General features: G+C 40.7%; 1 protein-coding gene across 1 annotated transcript; it reads right to left on the bottom strand.

Moving 5' to 3' along the window:
• Positions 1 to 1,353: 1,353 nt before the first annotated feature.
• TMEM233 (transmembrane protein 233) lies at positions 1,354 to 16,256 on the bottom strand. Its single transcript, XM_035556836.1, is given in 4 exon segments — positions 1,354 to 1,612; positions 1,615 to 1,714; positions 8,271 to 8,405; positions 16,068 to 16,256. Coding segments are annotated over 4 exon segments (534 nt in total). The 3' UTR covers positions 1,354 to 1,502.
• Between the last annotated feature and the right edge of the window lie 2,542 nt (positions 16,257 to 18,798).

The raw sequence follows: 18,798 nt of genomic DNA, 5'->3' as shown, positions 1-18,798 counted from the left end.
CCCCCTCTATTTCAAGAATTAGCATAATTCAGAGCATACATGAGAGCTCTTTTTTTTTTTTCTTCATCAACCTTGGCAGGTGCAATGTATAATGGTAATGGGTCAAATCCAAACCTAGAGGGATGATGATGAAGGAAAAGTAATTTCCAGTGCCTATCATAGATACTGAATTTTTTTTTGTATGGCCCTCAAAATATAAAGCAGGCATTAATTTCTCAGCTGGACAACTGCATTTTGCCTTCCATAACTACTGCTGTCACCCAGGGGTCTTGCTGATTTGGGCAGTAAAATGTCATTTGCTCTTCTTTCTTTATCGAAACATTGGATACCTCACTTTGGGTCTATCACAGAATGATTTGGTTGTACAAGGACCACATTTGTTTCCAGCACAAGTGAGGTGAAGCTGGAGAAGGACCTGTGTTCGACTGCATTTCTTAAACACGGCTGAAAATGTAGAGAAGCATAAATAAATGAAGAGAACTGACACCAATACATTAGTAAAGCAAAAATAAGATTTCCTATGGCATAGACGCACTAAAGGACATTAGAGGAATCACTACATTTTCCCCTATCTGTCACATTAAGTGGTTTAATATAAAGCTTTTATTTTTATACCAATCAATAGCACTGTAAGGTAGCAACATTTCCTTTCAGAAGTACTGAAGATACAATGGCTCAATTCTCACTTCTATTAAGAGTGAGACTTCAAAGATATTTATGAGCACCAAGATGCAAGTTAGATTTCTCGTATGGTTTTCAAAAGCATCTGAACAAGGCAGCTGTCTAACTCCTATTGATCTAAATTCTTGTTAGGAACTTTGAAAAAATACTTCAAGTCACGTATCCCTACCCTCTAATGCTCAAATAACTTTGAAATTCTTTCTCCCCATCACCCCTCTAGTGTTGGTTTAGTTTACAGTGCAGGAATTTAATGTTTAAGGCTGAAACTTTTTATGCACGCTTTGATTTTTAGTACGTTGATGTACAAAAGTTTTACTACAGCAATGCAGGGGTGTTTGCTTTGATGCCAGCAATGCAAGGTAGTGGGCCTCTGACCTCTGTTACCTGTTGCATGACCTCCTTTAGTGAACTCATTTGACCAAAGCCCTAAAGAAACCACTGAATGTCCACTTTGAAAAGGCCTCAAGACTCTTTCTCTGGATGGTATTTTGAAAACGAAGCACGGAGCCTGTCCTGCTGATATTTTGAGTGCTACATTATCTCTAAAACTTCTGCATGTATTAGCTGCAGTACAGGCTGGTTGAACAGTATCACGTAGGTCAGAAGTCCTGTTTTTGTTGTCACTGATTTCATTCTGAAATTGTCCGATAGGTTTGAGACAGGGAAATTACTCTTTAAAATAGGAGAGGCAACAAAAGTTAGGAAAGAACTTCCCACATACCAGAATGGACGTGAATTAAAAGTAATTTTATTCCACTTCTCAATGACAGTTCTATCATATTTGATAATAAGGCAAGCTACTAAAAGTCCCACAAGACATATCAGACTGTTGAAATAGTATTCAAAAAACAGAGAAGTTCACAGGACAGCCAATTCTTGGGATCCTCAAAATCAGTGGCAAGATTCTCACATTGACTAATTAGATCAGTGTAAATGCTGAAGAAATCAACTGATTTCACTGATGTGAGTGAAGTTTTATACTGGAGTAATTAAGGATAGGCTGTGCATCACTGACTTCAATGAAAAACAGAATCTGGCAGAAAGAAAAGTGAAAAAGCACATTAAAAGTATAATACCAAGGCACAGAAAATACATGCTACTTCCAGGCATATGCTTTAACAGGTACAGATTTCTGGGAGATTTTTTTTTTTTTTTCTGGCAATAGGTGTACTTCTGCCAGGCATGATGCATTGCTCACATGCACCTGTAAAACGCCCATGCATTTCTGGATCCAGATCCACTCGATCCAGATCTACATTAGTGCAAGGAGAGTAAGTGTAAGTTGGCATAGCTTGCTTGAAGATGTAGTAACAATTAAAGCAAATGGAACAACCGCCACTGAGGATGTAGTCATCTGTGTTAATGCTCAGAGTTTACTCCTTTGAAAATGGAATATTGGTGTTACAAAACAAACGTACAAACAATTTTCAGCTAATAAAAAAGTTGTCCCATGCTAAATTTTCATAAAGTGTCAAGAAACTGCCGTAATTTAGAGGCCATCAATTCTGTAATCTAAGGCTGTTCACTGAGAAATAAGTCAGGATCAGCAAGAGTCTACATAATGTCAGTAAGCATAGAAAAGTCTGTCCATGTCTAACTGCATTGATATATAGACTATTCATAGCAAGACGAGAGGATGAACTAAACAAAAAAAGACATGAACAAAGCAGAACACAATGAAAGTATATGACTTGCTAGAGGAACAATAACAAAGAGATGAAGAAGAACATCTATTTAAAAAGATCATTTGTGAGATTAAAAAAAGAGAAACTTCTTACACGAAGTTTAAAGAGGAAAATATGATCAATGCAACTCTAATGCAGGACTGGAGCTAAGTCAAAGGAGTTCAACAATGAAAGACAACAAAACAAGAAGAAATCATTAATAAAAATATGGATGCTATGGAACAAAAGAGTCTTCTAATAATTAGGTGATTGAAATCGGTCCCAGACGGTGAAAAGTCCAATGGAAAGACCTAAAAGCTGAGGGTGACAGAAGAAAGCAGCCACTGAGTCAGAGTACACCCACAGCATTATAAAACCACATAACAGGATAAAATCACAAACCCATTGTTATGATTATGCTATATTGAGACTATTTTACAGGAATAAAAAAATCCTTAATGGCCTGATCCAAAACCCACTGGAAGTGACATGATTTCTACTGGCTTCAGTGGGCTGTGCATCAGATCTTACATTGCACACTACAAACAGTCTGGATAAGTTGGCTTTGGGTAGGCTCAGCCAGGGAACATCATGGACCCAGCATACATTATTCCATGTAAATGAAAAAAAAAAAAAAAAAAGGAGTTGTTAGGGCAAATCACATTACATATTAGGGTAAAAGAGAAAATGCTGCTTTATACCGAGATTCATTATAAATAAATAATTTTGAAAACCTGGTCACGCCATGCTGATTAACTAACTGGGCTATCATTTCATCCACCAGCAACATGCCTCTGCAGACTTGTAGGGTCAAATCTAACAGTCTGGAAAGAAGGGGTTCCTTCTCTTCTTCTTACTTTTCCCCTCCTGAGATTTACATGGTGATATACTCCAAGTGCGGTCCTGGTCTTCAGATAGCATGCTGCAAGGACACAAAAAATATGTATTTTTAAAGAAGGAAGAGACAGAGTTTGCCTTGTGAGTTTAAATTATTAATTCTATAGTGCTAATGGATACATTATTTAGTGGCACTTGTTCTCTTAACAAACAGCCCTCTAGATTAGTGGTTCAATACGGTTTTGAATCAAAGCACTAAGCTTCTAATGGCACCAGTCATCTGTCAATTTGAACTGAATTTTTAAACTGGGTTACCTGAATCAATGCAAGTTAAGATCTTTCATTGCCAGGAAATGGTCTCTTATTTGCCATACTTTCATAAGGGCAAGAGCATCTCTGCTTCCTTAAAGCGGTACATAAAACAGTCAGGCAGGAACAATACTCTCAGTAGTAGACAACTTGGTAAATACAACAGCAATACATGACAATTTTTAAAAAGACTGGGATACCTCTTCTCTTGTGCATCTGTGTTAGGAGAGGGAAGATCTGAGAAGTTCCCTCAAATTCTTTTGTTGTGGGTAGCTTTCAGACATTAGCCATGGTTGTACTGATCTCACTGACTTGTCTCTGGATTATGGGCTCTCTACTGGAGTCTTGAGATATCTTTTCCATCAAGCAGCTACTTCTTAGCAGCTCCTTAAAAGGGGACCCAATACATTGGGCACTAACCAGTAAATATATGGGGTAGATAACATTAACTCCTTTGCTGATTGTGTCTTGGATACTACTGAGGACTCCAATGGGCAGAATCTATTGTGGGAACATTATCTCCATACACAGATAAAAAAAAGCTTGACCAGATTTTTAAATGTGGTTTGCTAAAGGAATGAGGCTAAAGCAATCACATTGCCTCTGTACCTCTACAAGTGTGTCTCTGCTAACTACCCAGCTTTTGAGCTCACTGGACATGCTTGACAGTAGTATCACTTGACACTAGGAAGTATCACTTGACACTAGAAAGCCTAAGAGCATGTGCTATAAGAAGCTGTGTATTGTTTCAGACCACTAAGCAGCAAGACTGGTAATGGAGTAAAAATACAAGAATACAAGCAGGAAGTATAATATCATGTTGCAATCCAGCTACAAACAGGGTTTGGGATACCTAAGGCTTCCTTAACTAAGGAGGTCCTAGCCCAGGATTATGTTTTCCTGTATCCTGCTAGTGAGACTCAAATAAAATCCAAAGACACCAAGCGTCTCGTGTTATCAAAAAGTAAAACAGAACATAATTTGGAGACTGGTCCAAAAATCTGGAGACTGATCTGAAAACCCAGATCTTCAATTACTGGAGAATGCTCACTGATGAAATTATCAGCCTTCACTGACCAAAATACTTAGCAAGAAACAGGAAGACCTACTCCAAATCCATTCAAGTCAGTGGAAAGGCTGCTAACAGGCTTCATGAAAGAATATAAAAAGGATGGTACTGGGTTGGAGCAGACAGCCACCTCTGCAGCATCCTGTCTCTGACAGTGACATGTTGCAGATGCCTACAGGGACTGTGTAAGAGAAGACTAAATCCAGGGTGACATTTCTCCCTTTATTGCCTTCCTACTCTGGCAATCTGCAGCTTAGAAACTCTCTGAGCCTGAGATAATATCTGCATCTTTGCATGTAAGCTTTCTTTTGTAACTTCTCTGGTTACTCTTTCAAATGAAAGTTGGTATCCATTGCAAAGGGCAGAAATAAGTTCCACAGCTGCATTGTGGAAAAGTACCTCCATCTCATTTAAAGCTGCTTTCCTCTGATATCTCTTGACCTCATTCAGAAGAGACATCAAATAATCACTCTTTGTTTACCTCCTTTCACTGCCTTTAACTACCTGTCTTAACTACCAGATTTCCCCAGCCAAAGAGACTGTGTTTATTTTATCTTTCCACAACAGTTTTTTTCATACCTTTCAGCCATTCTCCACCATTATTTTTGTCTACCACATCTGTTTTGAGTCAAGAACATCAGGACTAGAGGCAAAATTCAGATTGTGGTACACAGCTGTGTCACCTGCCATTAGGTATCTTGCCATTTACTCTCGAACCAGGCATATCACAGCAGACTAAGGTCACACGCAGGCTGCGGCACACAGCTCTCTGCACTGTTTCAGTTCACAGTGATGTCTCCTCATGGAAGATAAATACGGCTCTTCTCTTACTGCAGTTCTTTACAGACAACATGCCTATGAGCACATATGCACGGCTAGACTCAATGGTGACACAAATACTGTTTTAAGTTCATCTGAGCAAGCAGTAAAAGTGTAATTCAGTGCAATGGACTGGCAAGGCAAGTGTGCAGGAGAAGTGGATAGGAGACATTAAAAGTTAGAGAATGGCGTAACAAGAAATTGGGCCTAGTGTGGAATGGGTGACAGCCCCATTCAGCACAGGCTGCAGCTTAACACTTGGTGATTCCTCCACATAGCAAGGAACACGCCAGTTTACATTGATCAAAACAGATGAGTTTTATCGCTGGGCTGCTAACTGCAGTGATGCAAGTGATGGCTTCCCCTTGTCTACTTTCAGGGTTAAGACTGCAGAAAGTAGGTGATTTCCAAGTGTTGGGTGGGCCCTGTTCCAGGCTATAGCCCTATATATATACATATATCTTAATATAAGTTTGCCATAGATAACATGCTAGTATTAAAGACAAATGAGGCTCTCCAAGGCAGCAGTACAAGCCTGGAGCTGGCTTAGCACTGAGTAGATCTTCAAAACAAAAAGCCAGTGCTGTTTCTTCCATGCAGAAGTAGGTGTCTCCTGCTGTTCTTCCCGTGTCACCATTCCTGTGTAAGTCAGTAAACCAAGCAAGGCATGCAAGGACACTCAGGGCTCACAAGGTAGGACCTTTCTGAAAAGTGAAAGGATCTTCCTCCTCCTGAGTCCACCAGTCCCTTCTGATCTTATTTCAGTCAGATGCAAAACAGCCTTTTGGGTGTTCCTGTAGTCTGTGAATTGTTATGAGACACAGGTCCGTGATCTCATCCACCAGATCCCAGACAGAGAGCTTTGAGGTCAGTCTACTCCAGCTCACTCTCCTTCGCATGCGATCTGAGTGTCACTGACAATGACAAGCTACTGCAGTAATGAGTTACGGGCACCACAACTTAACTGTATCGTGTTCCTTCCTATTCGTTCCACAGTTCATAAGCAACAGATTTGGCCAGAATAGTCCAAGTGAACTGCAGCAACATGCATGTCTAACCTTGCTGTCTTACAAGAAATTATAATAAGTAATGGAGGAACATCAAGCAGGTAGGAAGGAGCAGCTCTCTGGAAGGCCATAGAGCAGGGTGAATCTGCTAAACCTGCCCCGCGAGCCCTTACAAAACTGAAGGTACCATTTGGCCATGAGACCCCTATGGAAACTATTCACTGAATACAGAAAGTAATACCCCATCAGTATGCTGAGGGTTCCCAGGTCCCTGACAATGCTTCTATCTAATGCAGGTATTTTTCTTTAAAATTAAAAAAATCCTGAAAAGACAAAACTTAAGAAGAAAAGCAATGAAGACGTATTATACTGATTTACTGCTGCTTATTTCCTTGGGGGTAGGATAGAAATACTTACAAATTGTACCTACACGTAAAGTGCCAACTACTTCTAATATCTGGCAGTAGGCACAAAGAAGCATTCACATTCAGCACACAGGGTCTCACTGTAGGGAAAGTGAAATATTGACAGCAATTAAATATAGGTATTTGTGCCCTAGTTAATGTGAATGCTTCAAGTCAGTGTTTTCTACCACTGCTCATACTGCCTTTCTTTCCTCCTACCTAAAAAAAAAAAAAAAAAAAAAAAAAAAAAGGTCTGGGCTGCTATCCTTGTCTGAAAAATGATGAGTAAGGTAGTAGAAGTGAACAGAGGAATTTACTGCTGCCATCAGTTACAAAACTTGGCACTCCCAGCCTGAAGTGACTTGGTTTTAAATTTGTGAGGGCTGAACAAACCAAACACAAGCTGTACTGAAAAGAGATCCCTGCTTGCAAAATGCAAGGGAAACTACTGAATGATACAGTAAGCTTCTGACTCTGTGGCACCACCCACTAATATCCTACAGAAATGGACACCAGTACCACTAACTTCCCTACAGCTCATACTTTAAGTTTGTGTCTGAAAATGTTGCACATGTTTAACCAGCTACTTCATTCCACTCCCCAGATATGTCTGCATTTCAGTGATGACTGAGGCGATCTCAATTTATAGTTTATATGTAAGTTTGAACATGTGCATTGGAAGGGTTAGGGAAAAAAGGTTTGCCAACCTAAACAGCCATCAATAAATTGATTTAAATTAGCTATTTTATCGGAGAGTGCACATTACTAAGAAGACATATTGTTGCACAGAGTATGTGCAATGTATGTTGCACAACCTTAAGAAAGGATATTGATGCCGTAATTACTTTTGTCCTGTTTTGCTAATAAGCTTGCAATCCATCTGCATAAACACTGAGATTTATTTGTTGAATTTCTTCACTACCATTCCAGATATATGCATGAAGGTTAGTTACAATGCACTGAGAGTGAACAACTTTCACCCACAGCAAGCCAAGTAAAAATTAAATTTGTGGTCACTTTTGCTAAAGTTATGACCACCATAATATCAAATGGTAAAATAGTAATTGACTGTCTTCTTCTTACAAAGCTAAAAAAAGAAATGTTGGACAGATTATGAGACTGAAAATTAGCACCTCTGGGCTCCATTGCTTGGAATCTAGGGATCTCTACGCACTTGGTCTTGCAGATGGAGAAACTGAGGGGCAAGAAAAAAAAAAAAAGCAACTGGCCTAAATTTAAAAGATCTATGGGAGCTGCAAGAATTTCCAGAAATTCCACTGCTGCTAACACAATCTTTTGTATTTAACCACAGAAAACAGCATTTTCTAAATTGCAAAATAAGAAAGAGCAAAAATTGATCTTTTGGAAATCCTGTACGCGTCCTTAACAGAGTCAGACTCTGACAGTCTTTAGTTTCTTACTCTGAAGCCCTTGCACAGAGAAGAACTGTTTGCATTGGAACTGATAGTATTTTGCTTACCGTTGTGAAATGAACTACACAGTAGATTCCAATGATGACAAGGCCAATGATAATGGATGCAACAGCAACCCAGAGTGCATTGCGACCCAGTCTTTTTGACCCTTCTATATCTCCTTGATTATAACTGTTTAAAGCCTGTAGAAGAGAAACAGAGCTTGTGATTAAAAAAAAACAACAACAACACAGAAATCTGCACACAAACCAGTGTAACTGCTTTGAACTAATGATAAGTTCTATGCACATTGACACTGTAGAAAGAACTTCAGAAAATGATTATTTGCTTTGTAAAAATAAATTTCCACTGATAACAGTCCAAGGTAACCAGGGAGTCCAGCTATCCGCTCCACTCATTTTCAGTACATTTCATTGTACCTAGATGTGTTTTATTTCAGTAGTGAAGCTATGCTCATATGGTTAGTTCTCTTGCACACACCAGCGTAAGAGCTATCATATCAGCGCTAATCCACCCACTTGCATAAATCACTGGCTTTTATCTCTGAAAATATTTCTGTAATATATGTGAACTGTTAAGTGTATACAGCTGAACAGAAGTTGGCCACTTCACCAGCAATGAAATAAACTCTTACCCTTTACAGAACCATAAGCACGTAAATGAGTATAAATAAGCTGCATTTTTAACAGAAAGCCTCAGTAAAACTGGTTCAAGTAGGCTTACTAAATTTCTGTTTTTCCAATGTTTTAATTTCAAAGCAATAGGTAGTTTGCAGGTGATGGAGAAAACAAAATGAAGAAAACTAGATCATCTGAACAACACATCTGAGTGCCATCTTCACAGGCTAGAAATTCTGTCCCTTTGCGTTTTTAGAATGTGCTGATAGTTATTATGTACATTCAGAGGTGTGCATAAGAAATACAGATATTTTCTCAACAGCCTAAGTTTATCTCTATCCACCCATGATGTGGCAGATGCTTTCAGTTCATCACATGTAAAGATTGCAAGGTGTGATAAGACCACTCCGATCTTCTAGTCTTTCGTGAGACAGACTGTAGGGTTTTCTGAACTGATTTTTTTTTTTTTTTTTAACCAGGGAATATTTTTAAAATAGAAGATCCAGCAGACACTGAAATATTCCAGTATACGAATCTAAGAGAGTTTGTAGTAACCATTTCCCAAGAATAAGATGCTATCGAAGAGTTTTTAAAAAGGGTGTTATTGCTAAGAATTTATTTTAAAAGATCAGGAGAGTTTGAATTCATAAGCCATGACACTGAGTCCAGATTTCTTTATCAGACTGCACTATTGAACTATCTCAGTATATTTCCTCAGGGAATCAGATTAGTCATGACCTGTTCTTTAGTATCTTATTCCAGGAAGTATCCCCAAAAGGTGGGGGATGGAAGTGGGGGATATGGGGACCTGATCAAATGAACTCTTCTTTGGACTAAGTAATACAAGTTTTCTTTAGAAAATGACTGCATGAGGTATTGCCAGCTTCTGTTATTAAAGTGTTTTGTTTATGAATCATTTTTTTGTAGCAAAGGTAGGACAACAATTAATTCACCAGATCTGAGACTTGAGAGCAGGAAATGAATGAACACTGGTGATAATGACACAGAGTTAGAGCAGCAATATGCCCCCTATATGGGTCATTTTTCCCCCCAATAAAAGCCAAATTCTAGCCCTGCTATGGCGATAGAAGTGCCTTCACTGTCACGCACACTTTAGAGCTAGAGAGGTTTTAAACCTAATCTGAGATTATTCAGACAAATCATTTTACAGCAGTTGAACTAAACCAAAAGAAAGAAGAGCTGCTCTGCAGAGAGGAAATTACTTCTAATACTTTGCCATCATTTATTTCTTTAAGAATTTGGCTGAGATCCTTCAGAGTAAAGCTCATTTGAAAGGTCTGATGAGAACAAGGGCAAAGAACCAAAGGCATTCAGTGATTTCCTTCTCGTGAAAATTAGTCTCTCCAAAGTACATGGGATTTTAAAGGTGATGTTGCCAATGATATCCACTGTAGGAGCCTAACCATGTTGGCTACAGGACAGCTTCAGCATCATGCACCTTTCCCACATCAAGCACACCGAGTTAGCATACTTCTGCCACTGCGTGGAAATGTAACCATCTCAAACTTAGGAAGCCCTAGTGTTGTTCCTAACGAGACTTGGGTTACCACTGTACAAACAGGAAATCCCACAGTCTGATCCAAATGGAAGATTTGACAGGTTGATTTATTAGCTTCCATGGGCTTTCATTCAGGTCATAAACACTACCACAGTAAGGTATCAAGAGTTGCTGAGATTTTCCTCAAAATGACACGAGGAACATCATTTAGTTACATGACCACTATGCCATATGCTTTCAGAAATCTGTGCTTCTTTTCAGTTTAGCCTTAATGCTGAATTTCATCTTCTTTTAATGCTATTCACCTTCCTATACTATTCTATGTCCAGACATGTATAACCATGAACGGCTATGGCAAGCTTGGAAAAACGAAACACCTCACTAGATAGCTTTGTTGCTTTTCAAAGAAAAGCACTTTGGCTGCTAAAGTATACTTAGACTTCATGGGATACCAAGAAGAGCCTTTTTGCCAAGCGGAAAAATAACTAGGGACATTATCTGTATATGTTCTGTCAATTAGCGTACACAGAAGTTAATGGGCTAGATGCATTCTTGCTGTTAGCACTGTAGTAAGATCACTTGTGCCAAGGCAGTCCCACAGCACTGAAGCCTATATTCCTAGAATTGCATCTCAAGGATAAGTACAGGTACATATTCTCTTGTGTCTAAGAAAGGCTGAGCTGCTGATGCATTTTTGCCCTTAAAGAGAGCACTGATACATCTCTTCCTGGCAGCCTATATGCCTAAACATTTCTCTGTTACAATTCTCTAAAGAATATCTCTAATACCTCTGCTTTGCTGTCAGATTTTGTTGAGGTTGGATAGTGGACTTAAAGGATATATAATGGAGAAAGTGAGAAGAGATGGAGATGAGAGACAGACACAAACAAACGGGATGACCGCCCAAGCCTTGTTTCCTTAGAGTATTAGCCTAGCTACACCTGATCACTCAGGCAGAAAAACAGTGGCTGTACTAAGGCACAGTCACCCCTGATTCTCCACCAGTGCAGCCTCCTGTTACAAGAGCTGGCTGGCACAGTTCCTCTCACCTGTTACACCCCTGTTCTCAACAGGCCTGTCTACAGGACAAGACCTTTCTTATTATTTTTTTTTTTTCTCCAGAAAAAAACTTTCAGGACGGTCAATAAAAGGAAAATGGCTTGGCTTGGTCTTGAGCAAGCTGACTTCTCCTGTCTCTGCCAGCAATTATAGCAGCTATGAATGTGACTGAGGCTACAGGGAGAAATATTGCAAAAACATCACTGACACCCCAGTCCCTACTTTGCTCCCCTCGCCCACAAAAGGACAAGCTTTCCACGACATCTAGACAGTGGTCCTGCAAACACTCTAAGCTCAGATCCCCATGAGGTCTCAAAGCAGGGACAGAGTTGTAAACAACACGTGACAGCAATAAACTTGCAGTTCGGGAGCATTTTGCTAATGTATTGAGGAAGCCTGGAGAATGTCCATGCAATTCCTGCAGGTACCACATAAATAATTCACCCTGTGCACTTTAATAAGTACTGTCATTTTTATAAAAATCCACAATGAAGAGGAGGAAAATAGCATTAATGATAAAGAAGAGGGTTTGGGTGAGACAGGAAGGAGACAAAAGCTTTTTATTAAGAGGCTTAAATGAAATGGTGCAATTTAGACAGCATTCGAGAAAAAAAATAATAGGTTTGGGGAGTGGTTGGGGTCTGATGTTGCATCTGCGTGCAACATTTGGTCTAACTTCTACAACAAATTCCAGCCATTTTCAGCCTAATACCATATGATTTCTCAAGTTTCTGCTACCTCATTCTCTGTGAAGCCAAAAACTAAATTAAAGCCACAGTTCTGCAGCTGCTTATTTACTGGAGCAATCTTAATGACTTCACCAGGTTCACACACATCTATTTACAAAAGATATTCTCAGTTCAACAATGAACCAACTTAACCTCATATGAACAGAAATATGTTGAATTAGCTACAGACTATTAATCCCTTTCAACATACATTTTCTGTTTCACACCCCCAGAAGACCATCTATGGCAAAAGCAGAAAGAGTACTAAATTACTACAGAAATCTTCTTCCACGTCTTTTACAAATCTGGGCAGAACAGACTGGGGTGCTTTGATCAACATTTGCTATGCTTTGGATGAGCCAGGCTTCAACAAACCTTATTTGGCTGTGCCTGGAAATGAGATACTCTCTCTAACTCAGACCAAAGAAAGAACGAGATGTGCTGGCTCAGTATGACTCCTCACTGTGAACAACAAACGGGGAAGGAGTAAAAAGAGGGACCTGGGGAACAGCTCAGAACCAGGCTTGATCTCTGCTTTTTGAGAAATGAAGCAGGCATGTGATGAACAGGACACAATGAAAGGAGAGTTAGTTTTTCAGGCTGTATAGCTATATGCAGATGTTGTACCTCTGCAACTCTGGGGACAGGTTGAAAGTATCCTTGCAGAGGAAAGGCATAACCAGTTTGCAGAGATGAGGGCTGTGTGAACATGCTTAAGAACAGCTGTCAAGTCTTGTTTAATATTACTGAGTTAAGTACATAATGTTCCATATGGTGTTACACATCCATGTACCTATAAGCTACTTAGAAAAGCCACATGGAGTTAGATGACCAGTCTGCCACACAAATCTTTGAAATAAAGGTAACTGAAGGTGCTGTCCTGAGAAAGGCCAACAAGGTTCATTCAACTATGAGACCTCAGTGACGGTATTAGAGACATCCACACGATTCATTTTTTCATCCTGTTCCACAACCACCACTTAGCTTTGATTCCATGTGTCAGATACAAGTTCACCTGAACCAATCCTCAGATACAGCTGGCAATCCACCGCCAACTAAGTGTTGTTTGAGTTCATGGTAGGGGGAAAGACACCACTGCAGATAAGGAATCAAAAAGCTCAGTGGCACCCTGCCTAGCCACAGACCCACGTCAGAGAAGTCTCTTCTGTCACACGAGCCTCCTGACCTGGCACCTGCACTTCACCCTCCTGTCTTGATGCCTGTTGTCTCACCTATGTGAGAAAGAACAGGGAAAGTCTGAGCTAGGCACCTCTTGGGTTGAGTAAGCCTACTGATAGTACAGCAATACAACACAGCTGTTGGAAGCAACAGGAAGCAGAAGAACTAACAGCATCTGGTTGGAAAGGCAGAAGAGCACTGAAGAGAACAGCAATCCTACAGCCAGGAGCCCTAGGCGGATGATGAGGAAAACAGATCTCCATTTGCTAAAACTGCTAAGCAAACCTTACACCTGCAAGTGACCAGGACCTAGTCTGAGGGGGCAGCTCTTGAAATGCCAAAATATCAACGCACTGAGGCCATTAGCCACCCATTTCATTGGCTATCCTCTTACTTCTGTCATGAGAAATAGATTTCACAAAATGGGTAAGGAACAAGAAGTTTATTATCACAATAGGGAGGACCTGAGAGAAGTTGACTCCAAAAATAAAGTCAAGAAGATAGATCTAGAATGGTAAGATTTGTGTTCTCACAGGTGAGAAAGGAGTGATGAAACCAGTGCCAGAGCTGTAAGCGGGGCAACAGAAGAGACTGAAGACAAATCTGTCATTTAATTTGGGGGTGTGTTAGAGCCCAAACTCTACTTTTAGCGTGAATGCTATTTTCATTGTCTGAATTGAGAACACTTAAAGAGGACATGACACACACAGACAAACAGGGTGCTGAACCATGCCCCTCTGGAAGCCAACATGACTTTTCCTTTCAGGTTCATTCTAGGCAGTGGAAATTATTATAGAGAATTCTGCTTTTATGGGTCTGCACCTCTTCTAACACAAGGTCTCAGGCAACCTGTGCAGACTGCAAAGGTATCTTCTACAAGAAAAGAAAAAAACCCACGCTTGTACCTCAGCATTAACCCTTAGCAACTCTAGGAAATACACTGAGAGAGAGGGAGGATGTAGGTTCCAGCAGAAATAGAGATGAAAGCAGCACAAGTTAAAATGGAGAACCAGCAGTAGTGGTGAATGGAGCAGTTACAAGTTGCAGCTCCAAAACGCAAGGGAATAGGGCTGTGGAAAATAAGTTTGGACATGTTATCTTCATGGAAAAGGTGAGATTTTAGGTATGAATAATGTTGAAAGACAATCACACACAATGGAGGTTATTGGTTTAGTTTTGGTTTCCTCCCTTTAAGGGAATGGGCAGCTGTGACCTGCACAGACTGTTTAGCATTCAGGAAGTGCTCTTCCCACCCTGGTTTCTATATATCCCACGGAGACAGTTACTTAAGCCTGACTCCAGAAGCCTACACGAACTTCAACTAGGGCGTGGGTAGACATTTCTCCATATGGGGTGCAAAAATCTTTAGAGGCCAGGTTCTGTCCTTTACAGTTAACTTCTGTGAAACCCCAGTGCTTTGGTGAAAGTACTGTCATAGTGAACAGATGCCCACAGCCCCAGATTGTCATCTCATTACTTTATATAGCGCCCTATGTGTCCACTGAAAGAAAGGTTGCTGGGTACCAAAACCAGTAGATTTGATCTTTTCAAATCAAGGGAAAGAGCATATTGCATAATTAGTAACAAAGAAAACAAACAAATTGAAAAAAATAAAATGACAGCTAATACTTTTCTTTTCTGGACAAAAATGGTTGTGAAGATGGTTTGGGAATGGCTTCTTTAAGTAATTTTTTTTAAGCATGGATCCTAGTATCAAGGTCTGATTACTAATCAATCTTACTAGTTTTAAAAGATTATGTTTGCGTATATTTTGCATATAAGTAATTATTGTAATAGCTAATTGCAAAAAGAAACAGCTATATTTTTGCTTACCTTTTCAGCCTGTCTGTCAGAGAAAAGGATGAAAATACACAACATGTTTTAAACCCTTTTCAGCTCCTAAACAACAGAAATACATTGCAGTATTACTGATTACACTGATCATATATCCTATTAGAAAAGTCTGGACCTGACTGTGCAACTTTTAACCAAGAGAAAAAGATTCTGTTCTAACAGTCCTTTTACCTTTAACAGGACGACTGCATTATTTAGGACTATGCGAATGAATTACATAGGAATAAGCCTGTTCTCTCAGCATACTTGGTACTTATTTTATAAGAGTTTTTGCCAACAACCTAAAACCATCATTGGTTTGTCTACTTTTCTTGCAAATAAAATCACCATCATGCTAAAGGGCTTATTCACTGAAAAAATAATAAACACACTATCAAATTTGGTTAGTTGAAGCAGAAAACACATCCACTCCTTTGCAAATCTGATTTATGCTCCCCAGCTGCTTTTCCACATACTTTGTATGTCCAATTCAGTGTGCAAGTTAGTTGATGCAACAAATCTCATTAACTGGGATAAACTCCCCTCCCTCACATAGCCTGACATTGAAAACTTGACTTGAACTGCCTTTCCCTCTGCATTTTATGTCTGATAATTTTTGGAGCTGATACCTGCTGGGATAGCTGTATGGACCCCCTGATTGAGCCCTTTCTCATGCTCTGTACCTCACCGAACTTTGTCCACACACTGGGGACAAGTGCTTACAGAAGCAGTTGAATGCTCTTTATCCAGATAGCTCCTCCAGCCCCACTCTGCTCCTGCAGCTCCCGACAGGGAGAGCCCAAGCCTGACCGGCTCCATGCGGGAGCAGACAGCTGGGGGTCGCCTGCCACATACACTGAACCCCAAACCGGGGGGGGAATCGCGGTCTCGGGCCGGTCTGCAACTCACCATGACGGCAAAAACGAAGGCTACGATGTTGACAGGATAGGCGGGGCAGAAACAAGCGAGGATGCTGAGGAGCAGGTAGTTCTTGGGCCGCGGCTGCGGCGGTGCGTCGGGGAGCTCATCCTCGATGTTGGTCTCGGGGCTGTTCTCCAGAGCCCTCTTGATGTCGGTGCCTGCGGGGAGAGCGGACATGAGGCTGCGGCGCGGCGGGCGGGCGGCTCGGAAAGCCCAGCGCCGCGCACCGGGCAGGCGGCACCCACGGCGGCACCGAGCCAAGGGAGCCGCCCGGTGCGGTGCGACGCCTGCGGGGGGTGTGTGTGTGTGTGTACGGGGGGGGCAGCCCGCAGACACCTCCTCTCCTGCCAAATGTTTTAACACAGCAAATTCAAGGAGGGAATACGTACAAAACCAAGCCGTCGAGAGTGGTACCGTGGTCTGGCTGCGGATGGCTGGAGGCACGGCGAGGGGTCCCGAGCTGTTGCTGTCCCACTCTTCAAAACGTCCCCCAGGACATGCTGCTGCTGCTGGCACAGCAGGGCCCAGAGCCACATGACCCTTGGCTGCTCCCCCGTTTTTCTGAAACTTTAACCAGTACAGTTAAAAGACTTTAACTCTGTGTTATCCCTGGGGAGAACTTCGCTGTCTTCTCAGATTCTCGTTTCTGGTGTCAGTGAGCTCCATCAGCAAGTGGCATAAAGTCTGCAAAGGCATTTTCCTTTGATCAAGGGAATGGGGAATTGATGGGAATTTGTCATCTAACCCAAGTGACTTGCTAAACTTAGCAAAAATATTAAAGTTTGGCTGAAAATAGCCTACTTAAAAAGTTTGGTGGCTCAGGCTCAGAGTATTTTGGCCAATTTTTACCAAGTGGTTCAGTCCCTACTAAACATTACACCTGTAAGGTAGAATCCACTTTGGGGAAAGCTTGAGGGGGAGCATGGAAATCAATCAACCAAAACCAAACACAGATCAAACATATAAAGATCTGCTTCCATTATGGCTTTGAAGCTGATGAGGAAAACAGCCAGCGTCCAGAAAGGAACGGGCTCTGATCATGCCATGTACCATAAAAAAAAAAAAAAAGAACTTTATACCTGCATGGAGATTCAGCCAAACGGAGGGACTTCTGGGCAGATGAAGGTTGGAGTTGAACATTTGCACTGTGTCTGGCTCCTCCTGGAAGTACTTCATTAATTCAAGCTACAGCAAACAGTAAAGTATGCTTAGAGCTTTGTGAAGGAGCTACCTTTATCATTGGGAGTTTTGCAATTGACTTGAATGCACGCTGTTTCCTGTTCATGTATGTCATCCTACAAGATATAACACAGACAACATAGTAAAGACCTATGTAAGTGCAGTATTTTTACTTCCATAGACATTAATCACTTCTCAGGCTGCATCCCTGGAATATCACATGGAATGAGAATTTACTGATCTATCAAGATGTTGAAAGAAAAGATTCTGTATCTTTAGGAAACAGTAAGAAATACCAAAGTTAAAGCTGCTTGTCAATTTACCCATTAGTGTAAAGAGCACAGGCTCTTTGTAGCTCTTTGTAGCTGTAAAATCTTTGATTCTCCCCTGTTCTCAGCGGACTTTAAACATACACAAGACAAGCTCAGAAAATACAGTTTGCATCACATTGCACAATTACTTTTAGAATTGATTTCAGTAGGGATGGAGACCATGGACTTACCTTCTACAAGTGACCAGCATCTTTCAGGGCCACACAAGCCTTTAATCCATGAAAACATTTTCTGGGAAACATTGCAATGGCGTAATGAGTTTAAGTTTGTCTTTTTAGTTGAAATGCTCACAGGTAGATAAGAATCTACTATCCGGCATGTGAATGTAAACATCTCATTTATGTGGGACAAGTTGAGCCATTAGCATTGAACATAAACAAGCACAACAAAAAACTGTGAGCAAATCAACTCTAAAGAGAAGGCAAAGTTGTGTGCAGAGACCAGGGACTCTTGCAACTGGGGTATGAAGATGGGATATATATTCTTACTATCTAATGTCAGACATTTAGTTTAAGTGCCTTTATGGGGAACCTCAGAGAAGGTGATTCAGAGAATGATGGAATTACCAGCCACAGCAGGTTAACAATCTTCCACTGTGGAGCATGAACTATAGGAGCAATTTGGGCTCTGTTAAGCTGGACTATGTGAATCCCTTCCCAGGTCTCTCAAAGATGCAGACCTAAAAGTAGAAGCCAGGATTCTTTGTGCATTTCTAGGAACAGCAAAGTCTAATTGTGCAAATGATGCTGCTAAGGCATGCTAATGGATTGGAAAGGAAGCAAGAGACAGGAAGTGGTGAGATGGTTGTAGCTATGAAAGATGTTATAAGATATTCAGGGGCAATTTGTGATAATGAGAGCTCATTAAGAGGTTTGTGAGACAAAGGTTCTGTCATCAAGCAGTTAGTGTAGCTGAATTTAGTGGTTTGTTTTATGTAGAAGATGGGTTGAAATCCAAGAAATATATCACGCTAGGACAAGACGGCTTAAATTTTAAATGGTACTGACTTGTAGCCACTTACTGAGATAAAAAAAAAGGAGATATTCAGCCAATAGCTTGGTTTCACATAGTGTGGTGATGGAGGGTGGTTATATTCCCAAGAACCTGGGAAAGGTTTTTACCTCAGAGAGAAGAGGTGCTGAGGTAGCTCAGCAGAAAGCTGTGAAAATTCTTTAAAAGCATTAACTGAGAGTTTTAAGGTGTAGCTC

The sequence above is a fragment of the Cygnus atratus genome, chromosome 17 (assembly GCF_013377495.2).
Source record: "Cygnus atratus isolate AKBS03 ecotype Queensland, Australia chromosome 17, CAtr_DNAZoo_HiC_assembly, whole genome shotgun sequence".
Lineage (NCBI taxonomy): Eukaryota > Metazoa > Chordata > Aves > Anseriformes > Anatidae > Cygnus > Cygnus atratus.
Note: the sequence above shows the minus strand (reverse complement) of the source record. Positions and strands in the feature narration are given on the sequence as shown.